The sequence below is a fragment of the Heterodontus francisci genome, chromosome 14 (assembly GCF_036365525.1).
Source record: "Heterodontus francisci isolate sHetFra1 chromosome 14, sHetFra1.hap1, whole genome shotgun sequence".
In the NCBI taxonomy this organism is placed as follows: Eukaryota; Metazoa; Chordata; class Chondrichthyes; order Heterodontiformes; family Heterodontidae; genus Heterodontus; species Heterodontus francisci.
In genome coordinates this window covers 63517758-63540702 of record NC_090384.1, presented here as the reverse complement: position 1 = coordinate 63540702, position 22945 = coordinate 63517758, and the positions used below count along the sequence as shown (strand labels likewise).

At 42.7% G+C, this 22945-nt stretch overlaps 1 protein-coding gene across 5 annotated transcripts in view; it reads left to right on the top strand.

The window, feature by feature from the left end:
• LOC137377078 (DENN domain-containing protein 2B-like) overlaps positions 1 to 22945 on the top strand; it is a 565382-nt gene that overhangs the window by 431753 nt on the left and 110684 nt on the right. For 4 of the 5 annotated variants that reach the window (XM_068046345.1, XM_068046343.1, XM_068046344.1 and 1 more), the window contains 4 exons: positions 857 to 901; positions 2200 to 2384; positions 5573 to 5682; positions 7563 to 7632. In XM_068046345.1, the coding sequence (XP_067902446.1) occupies positions 857 to 901; positions 2200 to 2384; positions 5573 to 5682; positions 7563 to 7632 (410 nt within the window). The remainder of the gene's footprint in view (positions 1 to 856; positions 902 to 2199; positions 2385 to 5572; positions 5683 to 7562; positions 7633 to 22945) is intronic. The other variant, XM_068046347.1, reaches the window with a different exon arrangement.

Here is a 22945-nt window from a genome sequence, read left to right as displayed (position 1 = left end):
GATTTAAGTCAACTCCCAAGGGCTTCTGTAGTGTCCAAGCCGACAGAGGGTGCGAGAGAGATGGTGAAAGGTGGCGTTAGCACTTTGGCCCGCCGACTCATCGTCTCCAACTTTTCCCCTGTGGGATACTTAGCTTTATTAAGAAAAAACGCCAGCGACAGCTTCGGGACCTTGCAGAGTTGCTCTCTGGAACCAAGTTGCCAATCAGCAGACAGAGAATCAGCTACCCTGTCCCAACCTGGCTTCCCGAGTAAATGTCAGCAGCAGAAAAATCCCAAGATTTCACAGCCTTCTCGCAAGATGGCGAGTTAGGCTGGATTTGGCTGAGAAATCCTGTCTCTCTTGATCAATTTATGAGAGTTGGCATGTCTGTGATTAAGAATTTGCCATGTAGAAAATAGAAGGTGCAAACATAGGTATCCTTCATTTCTTGAGTAATTATTGAGCCTGATAGTATAAAGACAAGCGTCATCCTGCAGTACAATGGTATTTGTGTCACTTTAGTCAGGTTCCTGTGCTATTTCATATCCGGACATGAACATCAGCTGTCATTGTTTTCACAAAGAATAGTTTGAAAGGCAAAAGTTAAAGTTATTTAGAATTTTTTGAATTAAATTGAATTCCTTAAATTTGCCAATTATGAAGTTGAGTAAGGAAGAGTAAGCTAACCTACTGTCTTACTCACTACTCTATTAACATAGAAAATTCTACTGTGGATCCTTTTTTCAGAAAAGCTAAACTTTTAACAGCTGCTACAGGAGCAAGGACTGTTTAGTCTATGTTCTGGAATTTTTCTTAACTAAATTTTGTTTTGGTTTGCTGGAACCTTCACTCAGCTTCTTTATCCCTTTCACAGATGAGAACAGTGAGAGTGAGAGCGACTCAGATGACAGGTTTAAAGGTGAGAGGTCACACTATTGAATACAAGTGCATGCCACGTCCTTTATACCTGTGCAACACTGTCCTTACTGTGTTCTGGTGATGCATGTGACAGTGGAAAGATTTTGGTTTTGTGTCTTGTTATGACCAAGGCGGGAGGAGTGCACTGTTAATTCAGTCCCACTTCTCCACAGGTCACAGCATATCAATAAATTTTCCCACTTAACGAAACAGTCAATTAGATACTCCATTTGTCCGCAGAATAAGGCACACCAACCGGATTTCTTTAATAAACCATAAAATTATCTGTTTATTATAAACTGAGTCTTGACCAACAATGAAGTAAATATAGACGCGAATTGAAACATTAAAGCCCTGTATTTTTTATCCTAGCCCTCACACACACACTCCCATACATAACCGGTTAACTGGGGAAAAAAAAAGATTTTTGTTTACAGCTGTTACAAAGAAATCTAAGGAATTAAAAAAAAACTTACACTGAATATGGAAGTCTTTTTGTTTTAGCGAGGTATACTAAAGTCGAATAGGGCTGCCACTAGGAATCTTTCCAGGCGATGTTGATGAACAGTCTGTTTTGGGTAAGCGTTCAAAGAAATTCAACAACAGAAGGCTTCACGTAGGTCTTGCAGCAGGTGTGCAGCAACAAAGGTTTCAGTTCTCACACATTCGATGCAAAGTCCTTTTAAAGATGCAAGGTTTCTACAAACATTCAGGATGTCTTCAAAATACAGGAGGCAACAGTACAACTTGATACAGGATTTTTCTTTTCAAGAGCAGGGATTTTTCAAAGAGAGGTAACAACTGTCTGGTTTTTCTTCTGATCTCCTGGCAGGTCAATATGCAGATCGCCAACTGCCTCTTTTAGTCCAAAAACCAGCTGGCTTTTAACAGTTCAAAATGAAACTAAAAACAGTTCAGCAACAATCCTGTGACAGCCATATATCGTGGTCTGTCATTTTCTTGTAAACATCTGACACCTTCAAGTTAGAACACCTGCTGTGTTTACTTGAAATCATGTGTTTTCCAGTCCTTGTTTACTGGTCAACCTTTTTGTTGACCTTCCTTTTAAAAAAAGCACCCACAAAGTTCAGCAATCTCCAGATGATTCAATGTCCATGAAATCCTTTTCAGTTTTAAAAAATATAGATTCTCAAGTTTTAACAAAAAAAATGGAAACTTTCGTAACCGTCTCAAGCTCGATAAATTGCAGATTCATCTCCATGATAACATGGATTCCATTTTCTTTGTTGACTGTGAAAAACACTCTGACCTTTATTTGCATTTTGCCTTGTTTTCCAGCACACACACAACGTTTGGTCCACATTCAATCAGTGCTAAAGAAGGCTCCCAGTTACCGCACATTAGAACGAGAGCTCATCGAGTGGCAGGAGCGGGAACTGTTTGAATATTTTGTGGTGATATCACTGAAGAAAAAACCTTCAAAGAACACTTATATCCCTGAAGTATCCTATCAGTTTCCAAAGGTGAGTACTATAATTTAAAACAGTCCATTGATCAATATAAATGCTAGACTTGTGTCAATCATCATGGAAATATCAGTTTTTAAAATGACAGAAAATAGTAGCTCAGACAATTTCCCAAAATCGTACAGTTTTTATTGTGCCGAGAAGGTAAATAAGTTTTGCAAGTAACCTGTTAGTAGTTAATTTCCTATATGAATTTAATGTACATTCAGATCGGTTTTTTCACACTTGTAGGAATTTCTGTGTTAAATAGGAATCCTGACTGTGAAACTATGTGTGACCAGGAAAGTTACAAACTCTGACAGTCTGTGTGGTCTTGCACTGTTATATTTGCTTTTCATTTGCTATTATTATCACTGTTTCCGCTTCCAGTCTTCATCCTATATGGACCACACCTTGAACTCTGCTCAGTGAGCATGGGGATAAAATAGAGTGACGAAGGAAAATAAAAGGCAAACAATAATAAGGGGAGCAAAGCAACATACCAGCACAGATAGCAAATCCAAATCAAGAAAGGACAGCAGAACAATAACTGGTATAAGTTAAAGATGTAAACAGTGAAAAAATAGCAGCCTGTTTTCACTAGTTCTCTGTATCTATGAGTTCAACCTTGTATATTTGGCTCTAATACTTCAGCAGGCCCACTTGAAATTTGACAAAAATGTAATGTTTCATCTGTATATGTGTGTGGAAAGTGTGACTGGTTATTGGAAACACAAACAGCTGGGTTCACTGTAACAAAAGGTGTACTAGTAAAACAAAAAAAATTGTACATATAATCTGCTCCTGCTAGTTAGGAGTCCTTTTAAAAAGAGAACAGATTTATACAACAGAGTTAGGTAGCTTGATTAAGCAAATGTTTGGCCAAAGAAAACAGTGAATTGGTTCTCCACAAAAATGCAGTGCCATTACGCTTTTCAGTAGCAGATGTAGAATGACAAAGGGCACAGAGTACACAGAATCTGTGCCATAAGCTCACTCTAGGCAAATTGAGCTGAGGCCCAGTACTTTTTCTTCACTGATTCTTTCTCTAATTCCTATTGTAGCCTATGAAAAGACATTTGGAATACTATGGCCTGTTTCTTTAGAGGATCTGAATGAATGGTATACTTAACTGTTCAAAATATGGCTGCTAACCTGCCAAAACAATCCACTGAAATACTTTCCAATATAACTCATCATAATATGCCAGCAAAATCTAAAATAACCCAACATATACCAACAAACCAGCCAAAAATAATATATCAAAGCAAACGCAACAATATTAACAACCAAAATATATCATTAAAGCCAGCATACATGCTAGCAAATCCACCATGACAGCAAAGCAACAATAATAATACAAAGTAAACCAGCTAACCTGCCAGTGGCTGCAGGCCTGGCACATCGTCACAGAGTGCACGCAACGTACAATCTGCCCATTTTACCTGATTTTCTCAGTTGGGGTCCTACAACCAGTGTAAGAACTGAAGTTGCATACTCAAGGTGCCAAACGCTCGATTCAGGTCGGTGCCCCATACAAATAAAAGTTACCTGAAACAATATGATGTCGGTCACATTTCTAGCGCAGTTTAAGCATGGCTGATGTCGAGATGAAATTCAGAGGTCTAATGGTAATTCTACACCAGCAAAATGGGTGGCCATGAATTGACTTTCACCCCCAACGTTCTGCATCAGGAATGGAGAGGCTTGTCCAACTACAGTGATGTAGTAATGGCATGATTTATTTATGTTTAAATTTATATATGTATCATATATATAACATATATGTGTGTGTGTCATGTGTTGGCTGTTTGAAAGAGCTAGCCAATTAGTTGCAGTTTCCACCTTTCCCATAGTGCTGCATTTAAAAAAAAAATTCAGATATATTTCTAATTCCCTTTTGAAAATTACCAATAAATCTACTTCCACCATCCTTTCAGGCAGTGCATTCTGCATCATAACAACTCACTGCACAAGAAACAAATTCTTCTTGTCTCCTCTCTGGCTGCTTTGCCGATTACCTTAAACTTGTGTCCTCTGGTAACCGACCCTTTTAACAGTGAAAAGAGTATCTCCTTATTTACTCTATCCAAACCCCTCATGAATTCATGTGTAGTGTTTCTGGGATTAAGTGGAATGATGAAACTTTATAAAATAAGGAGCGCTGAATCATATCCATTTATGACAAAAACAAGCAAACCCTTAATTCCAAGATACCTAAAGATGCTTCAATAGCTGAGAATCAAAGTACTTTCTAATATAACATTACTAATTAAAAAACAATTAGGTACTGCATACCAGGAAAGAAATCATACTTTCTCCTAATTTTTGATAATTTTGAAAATAATTGCTATAATTCAAACAACATATCTGTATAGTGCCTTTAACATAATTACATTTCACTGGAGCATTATAAACCAAAATATGACACCGAACCACAAAAGAAGATATTAGGTCAGGTGACCTAAAGCTTGGTCAAAGAGGTAGGCTTTAAGGAGTGTCTTAAAAGAGGAAAGTGAGGTGTAGGGAAGGTATTCCAGAGCTTGGGGCCTAGGCAGCTGAAGGCGCAGCCACCAATTGTGGAGCGATTAAAATCAGGGATGCACAAGTGGCCAGAATTAGAGGAATGCAGATGTTTAGGAGGGTTGTGGGGCTGGAGGAGATTACAGAGATAAGAAGGGCGAGGTCATGGAGGGATTTGACAACAAGGATGACAATTTTAAAATCAAAACGTTGCTTGTCCAGGAGCCAACATGGGTCAGCGAGCACAGGGTTGATAGGGGCATGGGACTTTGTGGGGCATAATGTCAGTTGTTGTATATACTAATTATTTACACAATTTACAAGATAATTTCATGGCCAAAATACTAGATATGATAAAAAAGTCCTTCTGAAGTGATTTCACCCCAGGTTGTATTATGCTATGCGATAGTATTGGAATTGTTAAAATTTGACTATGTTACATTACAGATTTCTATTAAAGATTTTCATGCACTGAAATTGTAGGTACTGTTGCAGTCTAACAATGATGTTCTGAGCACTGTTAAGATCCAATGCTTTTCCATTAGACAATTAGGCTAAGGGCTGTTTATGGTACATTAAGGGGTATTACATTATGTACTGTTACATTATGTACTATTAAGCTTGTTATTAGAACTGTTGACGATGTCCAAGTTACATGACTCGATTTTGCTTCTCCTCCACAGCTAGAAAGGCCAACAAAGCAAGTGCGTGAAGCAGAAGAACGATTGAAAGCAATCCCACTGTTCTGCTTTCCAGATGCCAAGGATTGGAGCCCAGTGTCAGATTTTACCAGGTAAAGAAGTAGGTGGGAGTTTTTAATCAATTCACGAGACATGGTATTCTGGTGCACAATTGCAGTCTTTTTATGAAAGATGCGACAGGGTTTAATCTCTGTAGTTCGTAATGGATTTGACTGAACTAAAGAAAAAGGAGCATTGCTACACCCTTCCATCAAAGACTGTACTACACATTCCAGGGTTAGGAATGGTGAAAAACAGCTACAATGTTGGAAAATTAAATATTAAAAATTATGAGGGGCCTGGATAGTGTAGATAGGAAGGACCTGCTTCCCCTAGTAGAGAGGTTAATTACCAGGGGGCACAGATTTAAGTTGATTGGTAGAAGGATTAGAGGGAACATGAGGAAAAACTTCTTCACCCAGAGGGTGGTAGGTGTCTGGAATTCACTGCCAGGAATGGTGGTGGAGGCAGAAACCCTCAATTATTTTAAAACGTACCTGGACATGCACCTGAAGTGCTGTAACCTGCAAGGCTATGGACCAGGTGCTGGAAGGTGGAATTAGATTGGGCAGTTAGTTTTTCAGCCGGCACTGACATGATGAGCTGAATGGCCTCCTTCTGTGCTGTAATTTTTCTATGGTTCTATTTACAATTTATTACATCAAAATTTTAATAATCTGTTCCTGATTATGGATTTTTATCTGGTTTAAGAGGAGTTCCCATGAGTTTTTTTCCAATAAATTGGCTGATTCCTTGTTCCAAAAACAAATGAAAGTCTGTGTGTGGCAGTTTTTCAACATTTTTTGGTTTCAAAAGACTGAAAGTTTAATTGCACTTACAGTGCAAGTGAACCTGAAGCACTGACCAGAGGTTTTTTTTTACTCATTAACTTCCCCTTAATTGTTTCCGATTTGTGTCCTTTCTCCTCCCTTCCTCCAGGCATCCTTTTACTTGAGGGGTTGGGGTATTTTGAAGGATGAGGATGAGATGAGCAGCAAAGACTGCTCTCAATGCCTTCTGATTGCTGGCTGGCTGAAAGTATGTTTATGTGTGTGAGGGTACTGGTCTCCAGTCAAAGATGAGCGGTATTTGAGGGTTCTTGGTGCAACATGAACTATACCAACAGCCAGTGAAGAAGTGTATTGACTATGAGCATTGGGACTGGAATAATGGTTAATCTTGAAATTCAGATCAGTATTCCTTTATTATATTCCAAAAGTTACTGCTCAATGTACAGCCATTGGTTACTCACTCTCAGTCAATTCCCTCTAGATGCAGTTTACTGTAATTCCAATAAACTCTGTTAAACTGTTGTTGAAGCTCCAAATGTGATGAGGAAAGTGTAAAAAAATAAAGGTTTGAAAGGGCTACGATTATAAAGGGTCTTCTACACTTCAAATTTGGAAAAATAAGGATGCATGGGAGCATCATTGGTAATGAGATGAAGTAACTTTGTCACAGATTGCATTTGCCTCTCAAATTAAATAAAGAATTAAATAAAAACCAAAGGGGGGAAATACATGCTAGAAAAAGACAGTGTGGCACACATTATGCAAGATTTACAGCTGCCTATTGCTGGTTATACTAGGAGCATAACCTGGTGAAACACTTCCAAATATAGCATTCCTTGATTTAAAAAAAAAGTCAATTTCTTCAAAAAAATCAAAGCAATTAATATCCACAAAGTTTCGTGTGACAATGCAGTTGATTTCATAATTCAGTTTATTCTTGCACAGTTGCAATTCTGATGGCACAGCTTGAAATCCCATTTCTTAAAGGATTAAAAGGAATTGATTGTAATGGAAGCTTTGGTGATAATGAAAAGTATTTAACTTCTCAGCAAAGGAATCACATTTAGTCAACGAAAACTCTGTCAGTGTTTTTTTTTTCATTTGCCTTGCGTTTGAGTAACTTGTAACAATCATCTTTACAGTGAAACCTTCTCATTCATGCTCACTGGGGAAGATGGTAGTCGGCGATTTGGTTATTGCAGACGATTACTGGTGAGTATGCTTCTCCATGCCAGATCTTTTCACATTCAAGACATACTGACCCCTCAGTCAAAGTGTACAATGTATAGCTAATTATTTAAATTACAGCCATTTTTTTCCAACCCACTGATACTAGATTTCTTTCCTTAAAAATATATGTTTTAGAAATTTAGGGACTGAGAAACTATCGGGCATCTGGTCAAATTAGACAAGTATGAGACTTATTAGGTGGATTGACAGTCTATACCTCGAAAAGAGACAATCATGAATTTGGACATCATATGGACCTTGATTGAAACGGTCCTCAGCAGGCTGTCAGATGAAGTATAAAGTCATGTCAGAGCACTCCACGTGGTGGAGGGGAAGGGGATACCATGATTACAGCGTGATACCATGGAAATCAGTTAGTTTCTGACCTAACGGCAGCAGCTTGAGGCCACTTGAGGTGTTTTTCTTTTACGGCTGTGCCTCATTACAATATACACCAGTCCACTTCCCACCTAGAATGGTCAGGCAGTGGATGGGCAACAGCTGCTGGCCTGTGGAAAATCATGTGGCCCATAGCTGCATGCAGGTAAGTGTGGGGAAGGGGGTTCTGGGAGGATCTTGTAAGAAGGAACAGGATGATCCATGAAGGGGAAGTCTGAGCTTTCCTTGTGGAGCCCAGGTGAGTAGTGTTAAAATCCACCCCAAGGTTTTGCTAAAATCCTGAAGCACATTCTCAACCTTATTTGGGTTGGAAGTAATAAATAAAACGATGGGGTGACCTAGACCTGGTCTTCCAAAGACTATTTCTAGGATCCTGGAAGTGGTGTCAAAAACTCGTGCACAGGGCTGGATTTTATGGGCCCCCCTAAGGCGGGGGGCTGGAGGGCCAAAGAATCACGACAGGTGGCGAGGGGAGAGGGACAGAGAGCCCATTGCCGCCCCATCGCCAAGCGAATTTCCCCGGGGCATGATAGGCCAATGATGGCCTTCTTGCCCGGAGGCAAATTAAGGCCCTAAGTGGCCTATTAACGGCTACTTAGAGGCCTCTTTCCCCCCCCCCGCCGCTGGGATTTAACCATCGGCTGGGAGAGTGGGGGGCTGCACCATGTGCGGAGGGCACCTTTTAAAATGAGACGCGTTCCCTGTGGGCTTGGTGGGGGAGTGATAGAGGGTCCCAGCCGGGAAACAATGCATCTCCCAGGACCCCCGTCCCCTTGGACTTTACGACCACTCCTCCCTGGGGCCTTCCAGACTGGCCCCGGCGACCCCACCCCACTTACCAGGTTTGCAACGCTGGGCCTGAGTCCAAGGCCTCTGCAGTACTGGCAGTAGCCACCGCTCCCGGTGGCATTGCTGATATTGCTGGCTGGCAGCTCTTGTAGGCGGGATCCCCATCTTTAAAGGGATTGAGATCCTGGCACCAGAAATTTTGCCTCTGGAACAACGAATGGTTGCGGGGGTCTTGTGTGGGAAGCGCGAAAAGGCCAAGGCAGTGATCCCCCCGCCTTTTCGGCCCAGTGCTGGGATCTCCACCTCCTCCATAAAATCCAGCCCACTGTGTGCTACAGATAAAATTCTGAATGAAGGACTTTGTACAAGTCACCCATACAATGAAAGTGGCCCAACCCAGGCATTTCACATATTTCTTCTGGTTGAAGTCCAGACATTTCTTAATCATCTTTATGAGCCTAAAACTAAGATTTACTACAATAGCATTAAAACTGTATTTTGTATATTTTTATGTCTTTGTTAAATAGAACAGTTTGTGTGCATAAATGTAATCTTTAAATGAAAACATTTGTGAAACAAGCAAAATGTCCCCAGAATTCAGCCAATCCTATTAAGCAGAAACTATGGTGAACAATTCACTGATCAAATTTGTCTGAGCATATGTTCCTTTCATATGAACACAATTATTAGAAAGGTACCCATTAACTGGCAAGTATTGTATTTCTTTTCCCATTTGTCATATTAAGATATTGTTCAATAAATTCACAGATGTTATGCTTTGAGAAAACATTGCTTGGAGGTTTAAACTGCATGTGGTTCTGTTTAGAGTTACAGATGAATGCTGAGTGACTGACCCCATTTTATGCTTACAGCTTAGGTGGCCAGTAAAGAAAACTGTTCAAGCAATTTTATAACTGCCTACATAATGAGAGTCCTTGGTTTGCAATGATATCAACATCATCTGTTGGTTATGCTCATGAATATATGATTTTCTTCAGGACTAAAATTTAAAATCCGCAATATCAATTGGACAGTTCAAATATTGATGTGTAAGTCAGTGACTGTGAAGGTTGTAGAACTGGAGCAAATACATCTGGAAGGCAGTGAGGTTTTGCAGAAATTAACCTAATTTTTAGAGTACACTAGCTCTCACAGAACTAGTCTTGCTAATAATACTAAGAAAATATAGATTTATATCTTCTTTAGCATAAGGGATCAGATGTAGTCATTCATCTGTTTGGGCCAGCCATCTAGCAAAATAGCGAGCACAGAGTGATCAGGGAACAGTGCTTCGTAAACTGAGTGTTAAAGTTGGGAATTTGGTGCAAGTGAGAATTCCCTGCGGGGTGGGGGGTTGAGGTGGGGAGGAGAGGAGAGGAGAGGAGGAGGTGCTGCTTTTCATTCTTCTTTTACCTCCAGTAGCTGGTGAGTGTTGTTTTGTCTCCAAGCTAGGAAAATGTAACTTGCTATTAATTTACTTCAGTTAACTAGTTACTAATTTAGTAATCAAGTACAGAATGTCTCCTGACAATGCAGAGCATGTGCAGAGCGATCGGCGACATCATCTGTGCACATGAACATTTGCCAGCTTGCGTCAAAGTCACTACGTAATGACGTCCAACATAATGATGTCAGAGTGTTGCCTCACCCGTCAATGGCTGGGATCATTGCCTCCATCCCCTCCAACAATGTCCCGCTCCCTCCCGCAATCGGCGCCTCAATTGTCGCTTTTCTTCCCTGCTCCCACCCACCATTCTCTCCCGTGCTCGCCTGCTCGAGACTGCTCCCGACTGCTCACCACTCCATCCTGCCGCTCACTTCCCACCTTGCCGTTAGCACCCTGCTCACTCCCCCACCCTTCTCCGTGCGGCGAGGCAGGGAGAGCGCGGCAGGAGGGAACATTGAGCAGACAGGTGTGGGATGGAGCAGCAAGCAGTTGGGAGCGGCGAGCAGTCTGAAGCAGCGGGAGGGAGCGGCGAGCAGTCGGGAACGGTGGGAGGGAACAGCGAGCAGACGGGTGTAGGATGGAGCAGCGAGCAGTCTGGAGCGGCGGGAGGGAGCGGCGAGCAGTTGGAAGTGGCAGGATGGAGCAGCCAGAAGAGGGGCGCCAGAGGGAGCGGGGAAGAGAAATGGTGATCGCAGGAGGGAGCGGGGTACTGTTGGGGTGGCCATTGAGGAATGAGGGGGTTTGGGTTCAAATTGTTTCTTTGTGTCAAATTGAGCAACGCCATCTTTATTACTCGCAGCTGCTGGAGACATCACAGACAGTGACAGGCTGCATTTGAGCATATGCCAGTACTGTGCCACCTAGTGGTTGCATTGTCAGCAAACGCAGCCAATGAAATAAGGACATGCAGACATGGCAGTTGGTCTGTTGTGCCTGCAAAATGTGGAAATTTGTGGAAAGCATTGCAATCCTGGACAACCATATCTGCTTTTAAGTGTCTGTAGTTTGAGCATCTTTAGCTCAGAGTTTTTGAGCTGGAGTCCAAGCTGCAAACGTTACAGGGCATCAGGGAGGAGAGAATTACCTGGACACTTTGTTGTAGGAGGTAGTCACAACCCTTAGTTAAGTAGAACTTTAGAGTTGGGCAATGGTCAGGAACAGGGAGGGTGTGACTGCGAGTCAGGGAGGTATGGGGGATCCAGGATGTAGTGATGAGGAGCCTCAGCCCTTAATTTTGATCAATAGGTTCGAGTTACTTGTTACCTGTGTGGATGAGAACAAGGACTGTGGGGTGGATAGCCAAATTGACCATAGCACCGTGGTGCAGGAAGCCATTCAAGGAGCGGGGGGTGGGGGGGGGGAATGAAAAGGATGTGGTTCTCTGTCGCCATGACTGGGTGTTCCAAATGTTGTCTTGCCTGCCCGATGTGTTAGGAGTGTGCCCGGAAAGTATGCAGCATAGGCAGATCGTGATGTCAGTCAGTCAGTGTGTAATGTTGATTTGACTCCAGAGCTGCCACTTTCAACCTCGCTGCTCCAGCTAACACCCTCTCTTAAACTTGCACTGCTGAAATATGCATTCAAGAAGGACATCCCACCAGTGCTATTTAAAGGGATCATCAACTACTTCCTGGGTAGTTGCTGATTGATTTCTACCGGCTGTCTCTGAGTTTGTAGAAATTCTGAGAGTTTTCTAGTGCTATTTAAAGTTGGTGAAGTTGACAGAGGTGGTGCTGCACATGGTGAAAAACTTGTTCTGACTTCAAGGGTTCTGCTCCAATCACTTGCTCCCAATCACGGCTGCTGTGGTTACCATCCCTCTTGGCCTATAACATGAAAGGGACATGGAGCAGAGGCAGCACAGAGGAAACAAGCTGCTGACAGTGGAAGGAGGAGGAGGGGGAGGAGTGCTCTCAGCAGGAAGCCTAATCCCCTAGGGTCTTCAGGGAACATTGCGCTTACCTCAGTCTAAGCCAGGAACAGTGTGTGCGTGTCTCTGTTTTACAAAGGAGGTGCTCACTAAAATCTACCACTGCTGCATCAGGGAGGTGACTGTCGCTCTTTATGCCAAGAGACGAGAGTTAATTGTGTTCTCCCAGACCAGAGAGAAGCAGAGGGAATGTGCATGTGGCTCTGCCAGGATAGTGGGCTTCCACATGGTACAGGGTGCCATTGACTGCATGCACAAAGCTTTTCAGGCACTCTATCTAAATGCAGAGATGTACCACAACTACAAATGGTTCCACACCCCGAATGTGTAGTTGGTGTGCTAACATGCTCATCACATCATGCAGGTGAATGCCCAGTATCCTGGCAGCAGTCATGATGCCTTTATTCTGTTACACTATTCTTTCAGTGTTTGAGTCACCATGTCACACTAGAGAGTGGCTGCTGGGGGACAAGGGCTATCCACTGACCACCTGGCTCATGACTCTGCTGCACAACGCAGTAACACATGACCAGCATGCACACATTGAGAGCCATGCTACCACACAAAACATCATCAAGCAGACCATTGGGCTGTTCAAGCAATGGTTCCTCTGCCAGCACTGCTCTGGAGTAGCCCTGCAAATACTCACCAGAGCATATGTCACAATTCATCACCATCTGCTGTATTCTGCACAACCTCATCATGAGGGCACAGCCCTTGCCACCGGGAATACGTCAAGCACCAGAAGAGGAAGCGAAGGAGGGAGTGGAAGGGAGGAGACAACCAACACATCCCCTTTCTGGGGCTATCTGTGTTAACCTCATCTGACTATGGTACCAGTGAACACAACAACAAAACCCTACTCAATGACAGTCACATACCTTGCCTTCCCTCTGTTACTGACCATCACAGCATCTTCTTGGCCACAATGCTGAAATACAAGGCACCATAGAACAAACATTCCAAACCAAATTTAGCAAACAAACGATCCAATATTCAAAACAAAAGCCAACTATTCATGCTTGTGTATTCCCTTAGTGCTTGTCTTCTATGTGCCTTTGCCTGGCCTCGTGCTCCTATGCAGTGGCTGCAGCATGGCTGGTAGAAGGCTGCTGAATTTGATTGGGAGAGACTGCAAATGGCCTTGGAGGATAACCTTGAGCTGCTCTGACCCTAGAAGGCCTGACTTGGGACTGCAATGCCTTGGCACGGATGGCAGCAGTGTTGGCTGGCTGCATGACAGGCAACAGCCACGGTACTGGCTAAGTGTCAGTGGTGGAAGGACAAATGCTGTCATGCTAGAGGACAGCAGATTTGTGCTCCACGGGGCTACTGCCACTGCCCTGGAGCACTGCCTGATCAATCCTGATAATCTGTTGGAGGACAGATTGCTGGACAGCTGTGAGACCCTGAAAGCCCCTTTGAGTACTGCTGTCTGCAGCCATGATGAACCTGCAGGGATCAAGCTGGGCTTACATAGCAATAAGCTGAGCTTACATGACTTCAGTCTGAGATTCCACTGCAGCACTCAAGACGTTGGGTGGCTTCTGCCTGTGCTCCAATGGAAGATGAGACATTGGCCATCAGATAGTGCATCATGATTGGGTCTGCAAGTGTTCTCATGGAATTGGCCACCACTTCCACCATGGAAAGGATGGGCTTCAAGCTCTGAGCAAAGCCCTGTGCCAAGTTGGTGCCGGACATCTCCACGCTGCTTGACAGTGACAACAGACTTTCTGGGAGGCCTGCCAATGCACCAAGCATTTCACTCTGCATGTTTTTCTGTATGCAGCCATATCTGAGTCCTCTGCAGCAGAACCTGAATGTGACTTCGTCCTCCAGGGAGCTGGCACCTGTGGGTTCCTTTCCCCTATCCTGGCTGCAGGCTGCTCATGCCGGTGACTCATGTGCAGCTCCTGCCTCTATGCAGCCCTTCAAGGTATCCACTGTGCTATTATCTGAACTGGTAGTTGCGAGTGTGAGATCAAGTGACGGTGTTTAATCATCATCAGTGTTCTGCTCCTCATGGCCTTCACGGTGCTGCGCCAGTGCCTGACTAGGTGGCAGTTCTTGGGTATCTGGAAGGAGAAAGGCACAGCGAGGGAAGATGGGGGTGGGGGGTGGTGGGTCGAAGTAAGAGGTGTATGCTTACACCATCTGCAGCTTGTAAATCAGAAGGCATTGTGGAATGAGGGAGGAGAGGGATGTGAGAAGATGGATTAGGTAGGAACGTGGCATCATCTTCAATCCTTTCAGCTCCACTACTGGCCACAGCCTCAGTTGTGGCCACACCAGTGATTGCCAGTGATTGTCTCCTCTATCAAGATGAAGACATGCAGCCATGTCTGTCCTCCGTTGGTTAGGCGTTGATGTGTGTGGGTATTCACCATCCTGTCCTGCAAAAGAGAGGGAAGTGTGACAGTGATGTGAAAGTGAATGTGATGCAATGTGCTTGTGTGATGTGCCTGTCATAGTTGAACAGTTGCCAGTGTGTGCAAGCTGAAAGATCAGGATATGAGTCTGGCAGCAGTGCTAACTGTATAAGGGTAAGGTGAGGCTATGAATATTAGGTATGAGGTGTGGTTGATAGAGAATATTGGTGGGTGAGTGAAAGGAGCATGGTGAATGGAACAGTGTGTGAGGCTAATGGTGCATTTGTAAGGATATGGCATTTGAAGATGCATTTACTTCCTTGACAACTCATGTGAGGCCATTAAACTTCTTCCTGCACTGTATCTAGTTCCTCGGGGCTACACTGCTTGCATTGACAGGTTATCTGCTCCCCTTGTCTTCTCTGAGTTTGTCTGGAAGGTCTCCCGGCCCCCTGTGGATAGAAGACCTCTCGCTTCCTATCTACCTCCTTCACCAAGACCTCCAGTGTTGCATTGAAGAGCCTTGGAGCATGCTCTCTGGCCCATTGTGCCATTTTTACTCTTCTTCCTGCTCATATTTTCTTCCATAAACAGGTCCAGCATCTGCTGCACCCCTTTTAAGAGGTGCAGAGTGGCTTTAAGTTGTGCAGGCTACTTAGCTTTAAGTAGTGCTAGCCTTGGAAGAACTGCATGCAGCCACTAAGCAGTGCATTTAGCACTGAGCTGCAGGCTACTATCATTTAAATTAGCAGCAGCACGAGTTTGCATGCTCCTAGCATCACAATGAATGGGCATAGGTTAATAGGGTATCGTGACCCCCGTTTTCAGGCCTTATCCAATCATTCTTCCACAATCTATCTTTCCGTATGAACATAAGGACATAGAAATATGAGCAGCAGTTAGCCATTTGACCCCTTGACCCTGCTCCACCATTCAATACGATCGTGGCTGATTGGATCATGGCCTCAAAACTATTTCTGTGCCTGCCCCCATAACCCTTGATTCCCTTGTAGGTCAAAAAACTGCCTAACTCAGCCTTGAATCTAATCAGTAACCCAGCCTCCACAGTTCTCTGGGTTAGAGAATTCTGAAGATTGACAACCCTCCGAGAGAAGAAATTCCTCCTCACCTCTGTCTTAAATGGGAGAACCCTTATTTTGAAACTGTGCCCCCGAGTTCTAGATAAAAAAACAAAAGCTCAGCAAGAAAGATCCATCCATGGCTTATAAAGGAAGTGAAGGATAGTGTTTGATTAAAAGAGGTACATAATGTTGCAAAGAATAGTAGTAAGCCTGAGGACTGGGAGTGTTTTAGAAACTCGCAAAGGGCAACCAAAATGGTGACAAAAAGGGAAAAAAATAGAATAGGCGAGTCAACTAGCCAGGGATGTAAAAGCAGATTGTAAGAGTTATTACAAGTATATGAAAAGCAGGAGAGTAGCTGAAGTAAATGTTGATCCCTTTGGAGCAGAGACAGGAGAAATTATCATGGGAAATGAGGGAACAGCAGAGACATTGAACAAATATTTTATGTCTGTCTTCACAGTAGAAGACACAAATTAAATCCCAGAAATACAGGGTAAGTGAAGGGCTAATAAGAGTGGGGAAGCTAAAGTAATTGATATCAACAAAGAAAAAGTACTAGAGAAACTTAAAGGACCAAAATCTGACAAATCCCCAGGACCTGATGGCCTTTATCCCAGGGTTCTAAAAGAGGTAGCTGTAGGGATAGTGGGCTTCACTGGTTACGATTTTGCAAAATTCGCTAGATTCTAGAACGGTCCCAGAAGAGTGGAAGTTAGCAAATGGAGCACTGTTATTCAAGGAAGGAGAGAGAGGGAAAACAGGGAACTACAGAGCAGTTAGCCTGGCATCAGTCATCAGGAAAATGCTGGAAATATTATTAATGAAGTTTTAATGATGCACTTAAATCAGAGTATGATCAGACAAAGTCAACGTGGTTTTATAAAAGGGAAATTGTGTTTGATAAATCATTTTTTGAGATGTAACTAGTAGGGTAGATAATGGGGAATATTAGATGTAGGATACTTGGATTTCCAAAAAGCATTAGATAAGGAGCCACACAAAAGGTTTATATGCAAGATAAGGGCTCGTGGAGTTGGGTGTAATATATTCATATGGATAGCAGATTGGTTGATGGACAGGAAGCAAAGAGTAGGGATAAATGGCACATTTTCAAGTTGGTAGGCTGTTACTAGTAGAGTGTCGCAAGGATCAGTGCTGAGTCCTCAGCTATTTACAATCTATATTAATGACTTAGAAGAGACCAAGAGTAATATATCTAAGTTTGCTGATGATACAAAGCTAACTGGGAATGTAAGCTGTGAGGAGGACATAAAGAGGTTGCAAAGAAGTATTGACAGGCTAACTGAGTCTGCAACAAAGTGGCAGATAGAGTACAATGTGGAGAAGTGTGAGGTTATTCACTTTAGTAGTAAAAATAGAAAAGCAGAATTTTTTATAAGGTGTGAAACTTGTAAATGTTGATGTTCAGAGGGACTTGGGTGTATTCATACAAGGAACTCAGAAAGTTAGCATGCAGGTACAGCAAGCAATTAGGAAGGTAATTGGCATGTTGGCCTTTATTACAAACATATGAATTAGAAGCAGGAGTAGACCACTCGGCCCCTCAAGCCTGCGCCACCATTCAATAAGATCATGGCTGATCTGATTGTAACCTCAACTCCACATTCCCGCCTACCCTCGATACCCTTTCACCCCCTTGCTTATCAAGAACCTATCTACCTCTGCCTTAAAAATATTTAAAGCGTGTGCTTCCACTGCCTTTTGAGGAGGAGGGTTCCAAAGACTCACAACCCTCTGAAAGAAAAAGATTCTCCTCAGCTCTGTCTTAAATGGGTGACCCTTTATTTTTAAATAGTGACCCTTAGTTCTAGATTTTCCTACAAGGGGAAACATCCTTTCCACATCCACCCTGTCAAGACCCCTCAGGATTTTATATGTTTTAATCAAGTCACCTCTTACTCTTCTAAACACCAGTGGATACAAGCCTAGCCTGTCCAACCTTTCCTCATAAGACAACTCACCCATTCCAGTTATTAGTCTCGTAAACCACCTCTGAACTACTTTCAACGCATTTATATCCTTCCTTAAATAAGGAGACCCATACTGTACACAATACTCCAGATGTGGTCTCACCAATGCCCTGTATAACTGAAGCATAACCTCCCTACTTGTGTATTCAATTCCCCTTGCAATAAACCATAGCATTCTATTAACTTTCCTAATTACTTGCTGAACCTGCATATAACCTTTTACGATTCTAGGACACCCAGATCGCTATGCATCTCAGAGCTCTGCAATCTCTCACCATTTAGATAAGATGCTTCTTTTTTATTTTTCCTGCCAAAATGGACAATTTCACATTTTTCCAGATTATACTCCATTTGCTAGATCTTTGCCCACTCACTTAACTTATCTATATCCCTTTGTAGCCTCCTTATGTCCTCTTCACAACTTACTTTCCTACCTATCTTTGTGTCATCAGAAAATTTAGCAACCATACCTTCGGTCCCTTCATCTAAGTCATTTATATAAATTGTAAGAAGTTGAGGCCCCCGCACTGATCCCTGCAGCACACTACTTGTTACATCTTGCCAACCAGAAAATGACCCATTTATGCCCACTCTCTGTTTCCTGTTGGCTAGCCAGTCTTCTGCCAATGCCAATATGTTACCCCTACACCATGAGCTTTTATTTTCCACAATAACCTTTGGTGTGGCACCTTATCAAATGCCTTCTGGAAATCTAAGTACAGTACATCTACTGGTTCCCCTTTATGCATGGCATGTTACTTCTTCAAAGAACTCCAATAAACAGGTTAAACATGATTTCCCTTTCGCAAAACCATGTTGACTCTCCTGATTACCTTGATTTTTTTCTAAGTGCCCTGTTATAACATCTTTAATAATAGCTTCTAACATTTTCCCTAAGACAGATGTTAAGCTAATAGGCCTGTAGGTTCCTGCTTTCTGTCTCCCTCCCTTTTTGAATAAAGGAGCTACGTTCTCTATTTTCTAATCTAATGGAACCTTCCCCAAATCTAGGGAATCTCGTAAAATTGAAACCAACGCATCAACTATCTCACTAGCCACTTCTTTTAGGACCCTAGGATGAAGCCCATCAGGATTCGAGGACTTGTCAGGCTGCAGCTCCAACAATTTGCTCAGTACCACTTCCCTGGTGATTGTAATCTTCTTGCTACAATTATACAGGGCTTTAGTGACCACACTTGGAGTACTGTGTGCAGTTTTGGTCTCCATATTTAAGGAAAGATATACTTGCATTGGACGCGGTACAACAAAGGCTCACTAGATTAGTACCTGGGATGAGATGGTTTTCCTATGAGGAGAGGCTGAGTAAATTGGGTCTATATTGTCTGCAGTTTAGAAGAATGAGAGGTGATTTCATTGAAACATACAAGACTCTGAAGGGACTTGACAGGGGAGACACTGAGATGTTGTTTCCCTTGGCTGGGGAATGGAACACGGAGGGCACAGTCTCGGGATAAGAGGCCGATCATTTAGGATGAGGAGAAATTTCTTCACTCAAAGGGTTGTGAATCTTTGGAATTCACTACGCCAGAGGATTGTGGATGCTCCATTATTGTTTATATTTAAGGCTGAGCTAGACAGATTTTTGGTCTCTCAGGGGATAAGGGGAGTGGACGGGAATGTGCAGTTGATCAGCCATGATTGTATTGAATGGTGGGGCAGGCTCAACGGGCCGTATGGTCTACTGCTCATATTTATTACATTTTTATGTCCTTACACTATGAGGGGAAACGTCCTCTTAGCATCTACCCTGTCAAGCCCCCTCAGAATCTTATGTGTTTCAATAAAATCATCTCTCATTCTTCTAAGCTCCAATGAGTATAGGCCCAACCTGCTCAACCTTTCTTCATCAGACAACCTCTTCATCCCAGGAATCAACCAAGTGAATCTTCTCTAAACTGCAATTATATCCTTCCTTAAATAAGGGGACCAAAACTGTACACAATACTCTATGTGTAGTCTCACCAATACCCTGTACAGTTGTAGCAAGTCTTTCCTACTTTTATATTCAATAATCCTTGCAATATAGGCCAGCATTCCATTTGTCTTCCTAATTACTTGCTGTACCTGCATGCTAACTTTTTGGTGTTTCATGTACGGGGACACCCAAATCCCTCTATAATGCAGCATTCTGTCGCCTCTCTCCATTTAAATAACATTTTGCTTTTCCGTTCTTCCTCCCTCACATATTCCCACATTTGTCAAATGTTTGTCCATTCACTTAGCCTATCTGTATCCCTTGGCCGACTCTGTGTCCTCCTCACAACTTGCTTTCCTCCCTATCTTTGTATTATCACCAAATTTGGCTGGATAGAGAAATTGTAAAACATGTATATGGATGAGTCTTTTATGCTGTGTTTGTATTACTTCATGAATGTAAATTTTATTTGCAATAAGTGCCAAACCCACGCACGCAATCATGTAATAGGGACAACATTTTGGGATTTCTTGAAGAACCTTGAAATTGTCTAGTTTTGGTCACTTAAGTATCATCATGCATTTGAGCAATCACTCCCAAGTAAGTTAATGTGACCCCCTAAATCAGAAAAAATGTCTAAGCTCACACAATATTTTGCATGCCATCATTGTTAACAAAACTATATCTCTTACTAATTCGCATAGAAAAAGAGTGGCAGTGTCAGGATCGCAAAGACATTGCAGAGCCAGAGTTAATCCATCTGGAAACAGTCAACATTTCCAGAATTTACATTATTGTCTTTGAAATAAATGCTTGCAGTGACATTCGCAGGGCTATAGGTACCTCTTTTATGTTGTTTTAGTACATTATGCTACAGTTAACATTGATATGTTTGTAAGTATTTGCTAGCAAAAAATATAGGAGGCAAACTTGGAGAAAGCAACACATTGGGGTATATTTTTCCATGGCTAAAGTGAAAGAAAAATTATTTTGCTAGCCTCTGACTCTAAATCAATAACACAGGCATGCCAAACATCGGCATTTTTTGCAGACAGCAGTGCTTCAGACAGAGTGTTTACGCATTTAGAAATGAGAGGGGATTCAAATTTCCTGCATTGTGCTTCAATTGCTCCATAATGCATTTCTACTAGTCGCGCAGGACTCTATGCTGCATGATGGGATCCTTCATTTCTTATATAAAAACAGAAAGTGCTGGAAATACTCAGCAGGTCTGGCAGCATCTGTTCCTCTCTCCACAGATGCTGCCAGACCTGCTGAGTATTTCCAGCACTTTCTGTTTTTATTTCAGATTTCCAGCATCTGCAGTATTTTTGCTTCATTGCTTAGTCTAGGCACTCAGTAGGTAAGCAGTGATTTTTGGCATTATTACAGCAATTGTCTGTCAATCCTTATGGTTCCTTGATTCAATTTATTGTAGCAATTTACTGTCAATCCATATAAATCCTTGCCTGAGCTGATAGCTGCACTAATCTGTTATTTCAAATTAAAGCCATCTTACATGTTTTGTTTTCCTTTTGGAATTTGGTTTCAAATGTAGTCTTTAGGATTCAGAATTCAGGTTTCTGAAAAGAGCAAAATCGTATTGCACTGGCCTTTACACAAGTCTTCCTAAATTGGCAGGAAAGACTGACATCTTCCCACATTTGATCCTAAATATATTTACTGAAAAACATGCAAAACCTCATAAGGTAATAATTTCTGGATTGTTACCCAAGCCACATGCCATTTGGCATAGAGTCAAGCAGATTACAAGATTAAATGCATGGCTCAAAGAGTGCTGTGGGAAGAAGGGGTTTCGATTCATGGGGCACTGGCACTAGTACTGGGGAAAGAGGGAGCTGTTCCATTGAGATGGGCTCCACTTAAACTGGGCTGGGATCAGGTGTCCTGGTGAATCGTATAACTCGGGCTGAGGCTAGGGCTTTAAACTAAAAGTGGAGGTGGGGGAGGGTTGAGGGTTCAGGTGAAGGGAGATTTAGAAATCTAAAGAGAAAAGTTGAGATAATAGAACAGGGTACCAATTTGGATACAGACAAGCAGAGTGGGACAGGTAGGGACAGAGAGTTTAACGGTAATAGCGGGAATAAGGTCCACACATTCGCAGTAAGATAGAACGACTAATGGCACAAAGAGATCTAATCGCCATTACAGAGATATGATTACACAGTGACCAAGGTTGGGAAATAAATATTCCAGGGTGCACAATTCATAAAGGCAGGCAGAATGGAAAAGGAGGAGGAGTAGCCCTGAGAGTAAAGGATGACAAAAACAGGAGTGAGAAAGGATCTCGGCTCAGAAAATCGGGAAGTGGAATCACTATGAGTGGAGATAATGAACAACAAGGGTCAGAAAATGCTGGTGGGAGTAGTTTATAGGCCCCCTAGCAGTAGTTATACCGTTGGACAGAGCATTAAGTAAGAAATAATTGGAGCTTGTAACAAAGGCAATGTAATAGATGTGGGGCACGTTAATCTTCATATACACTGGATCAGTCAAATTGGTAAAGGTGGTCTGGAAGGTGAGTTTGTAGAATGCCTTCATGACACTTTCCTGGAACAATACGTTGTGGAACTTACTAGGGATAAAGCTATTTTAGATCTAGTATTGTGCAATGAGGCAGGGTTAATTAGTAATGTCGTAGTAAAAGATTCACTGGGAAAAATGATCACAATACAATTGAACTCCATATTAAGTTTGGAAGTGACATACTCCAGTCGCAAACAAGAAACTTAAACAAAGCCAATTATAAAGGTATGAGGGGACAGCTTGATGCATCAGTTGATGATACATCTCGGCCTCCTCCTGAAGTCCCCAGCATCACAGATGCCAGACCTTCAGCCAATTCGATTCACTCCGCGTGATATCAAGAAACGACTGAAGGCACTGGATACTGCAAAAGCTATGGGCCCTGACAATATTCCGGCAATAGTACTGAAGACCTGTGCTCCAGAGCTTGCCGCACCCCTAACCAAGCTGTTCCAGTACAGCTACAACACTGGCATCTACCCTGCAATGTGGAAAGTTGCGCAGGTATGTGCTGCACACAAAAAGCAGGACAAGTCCAACCCGCCCAATTACCGCCCCATCAGCCTACTCTCAATCATCAGTCAAGTGATGGAAGGTGTCATCAACAGTGCCATCAAGCGGCACTTGCTTAGCAATAACCTGCTCAGTGACGCTCAGTTTGGGTTCCACCAGGGCCACTCAGCTCCTGATCTCATTACAGCCTTGGTTCAAACATGGACAAAAGAGCTGAACTCAAGAGGTGAGGTGAGAGTGACTGCCCTTGACATCAAGGCAGCATTTGACCGAGTATGGCATCAAG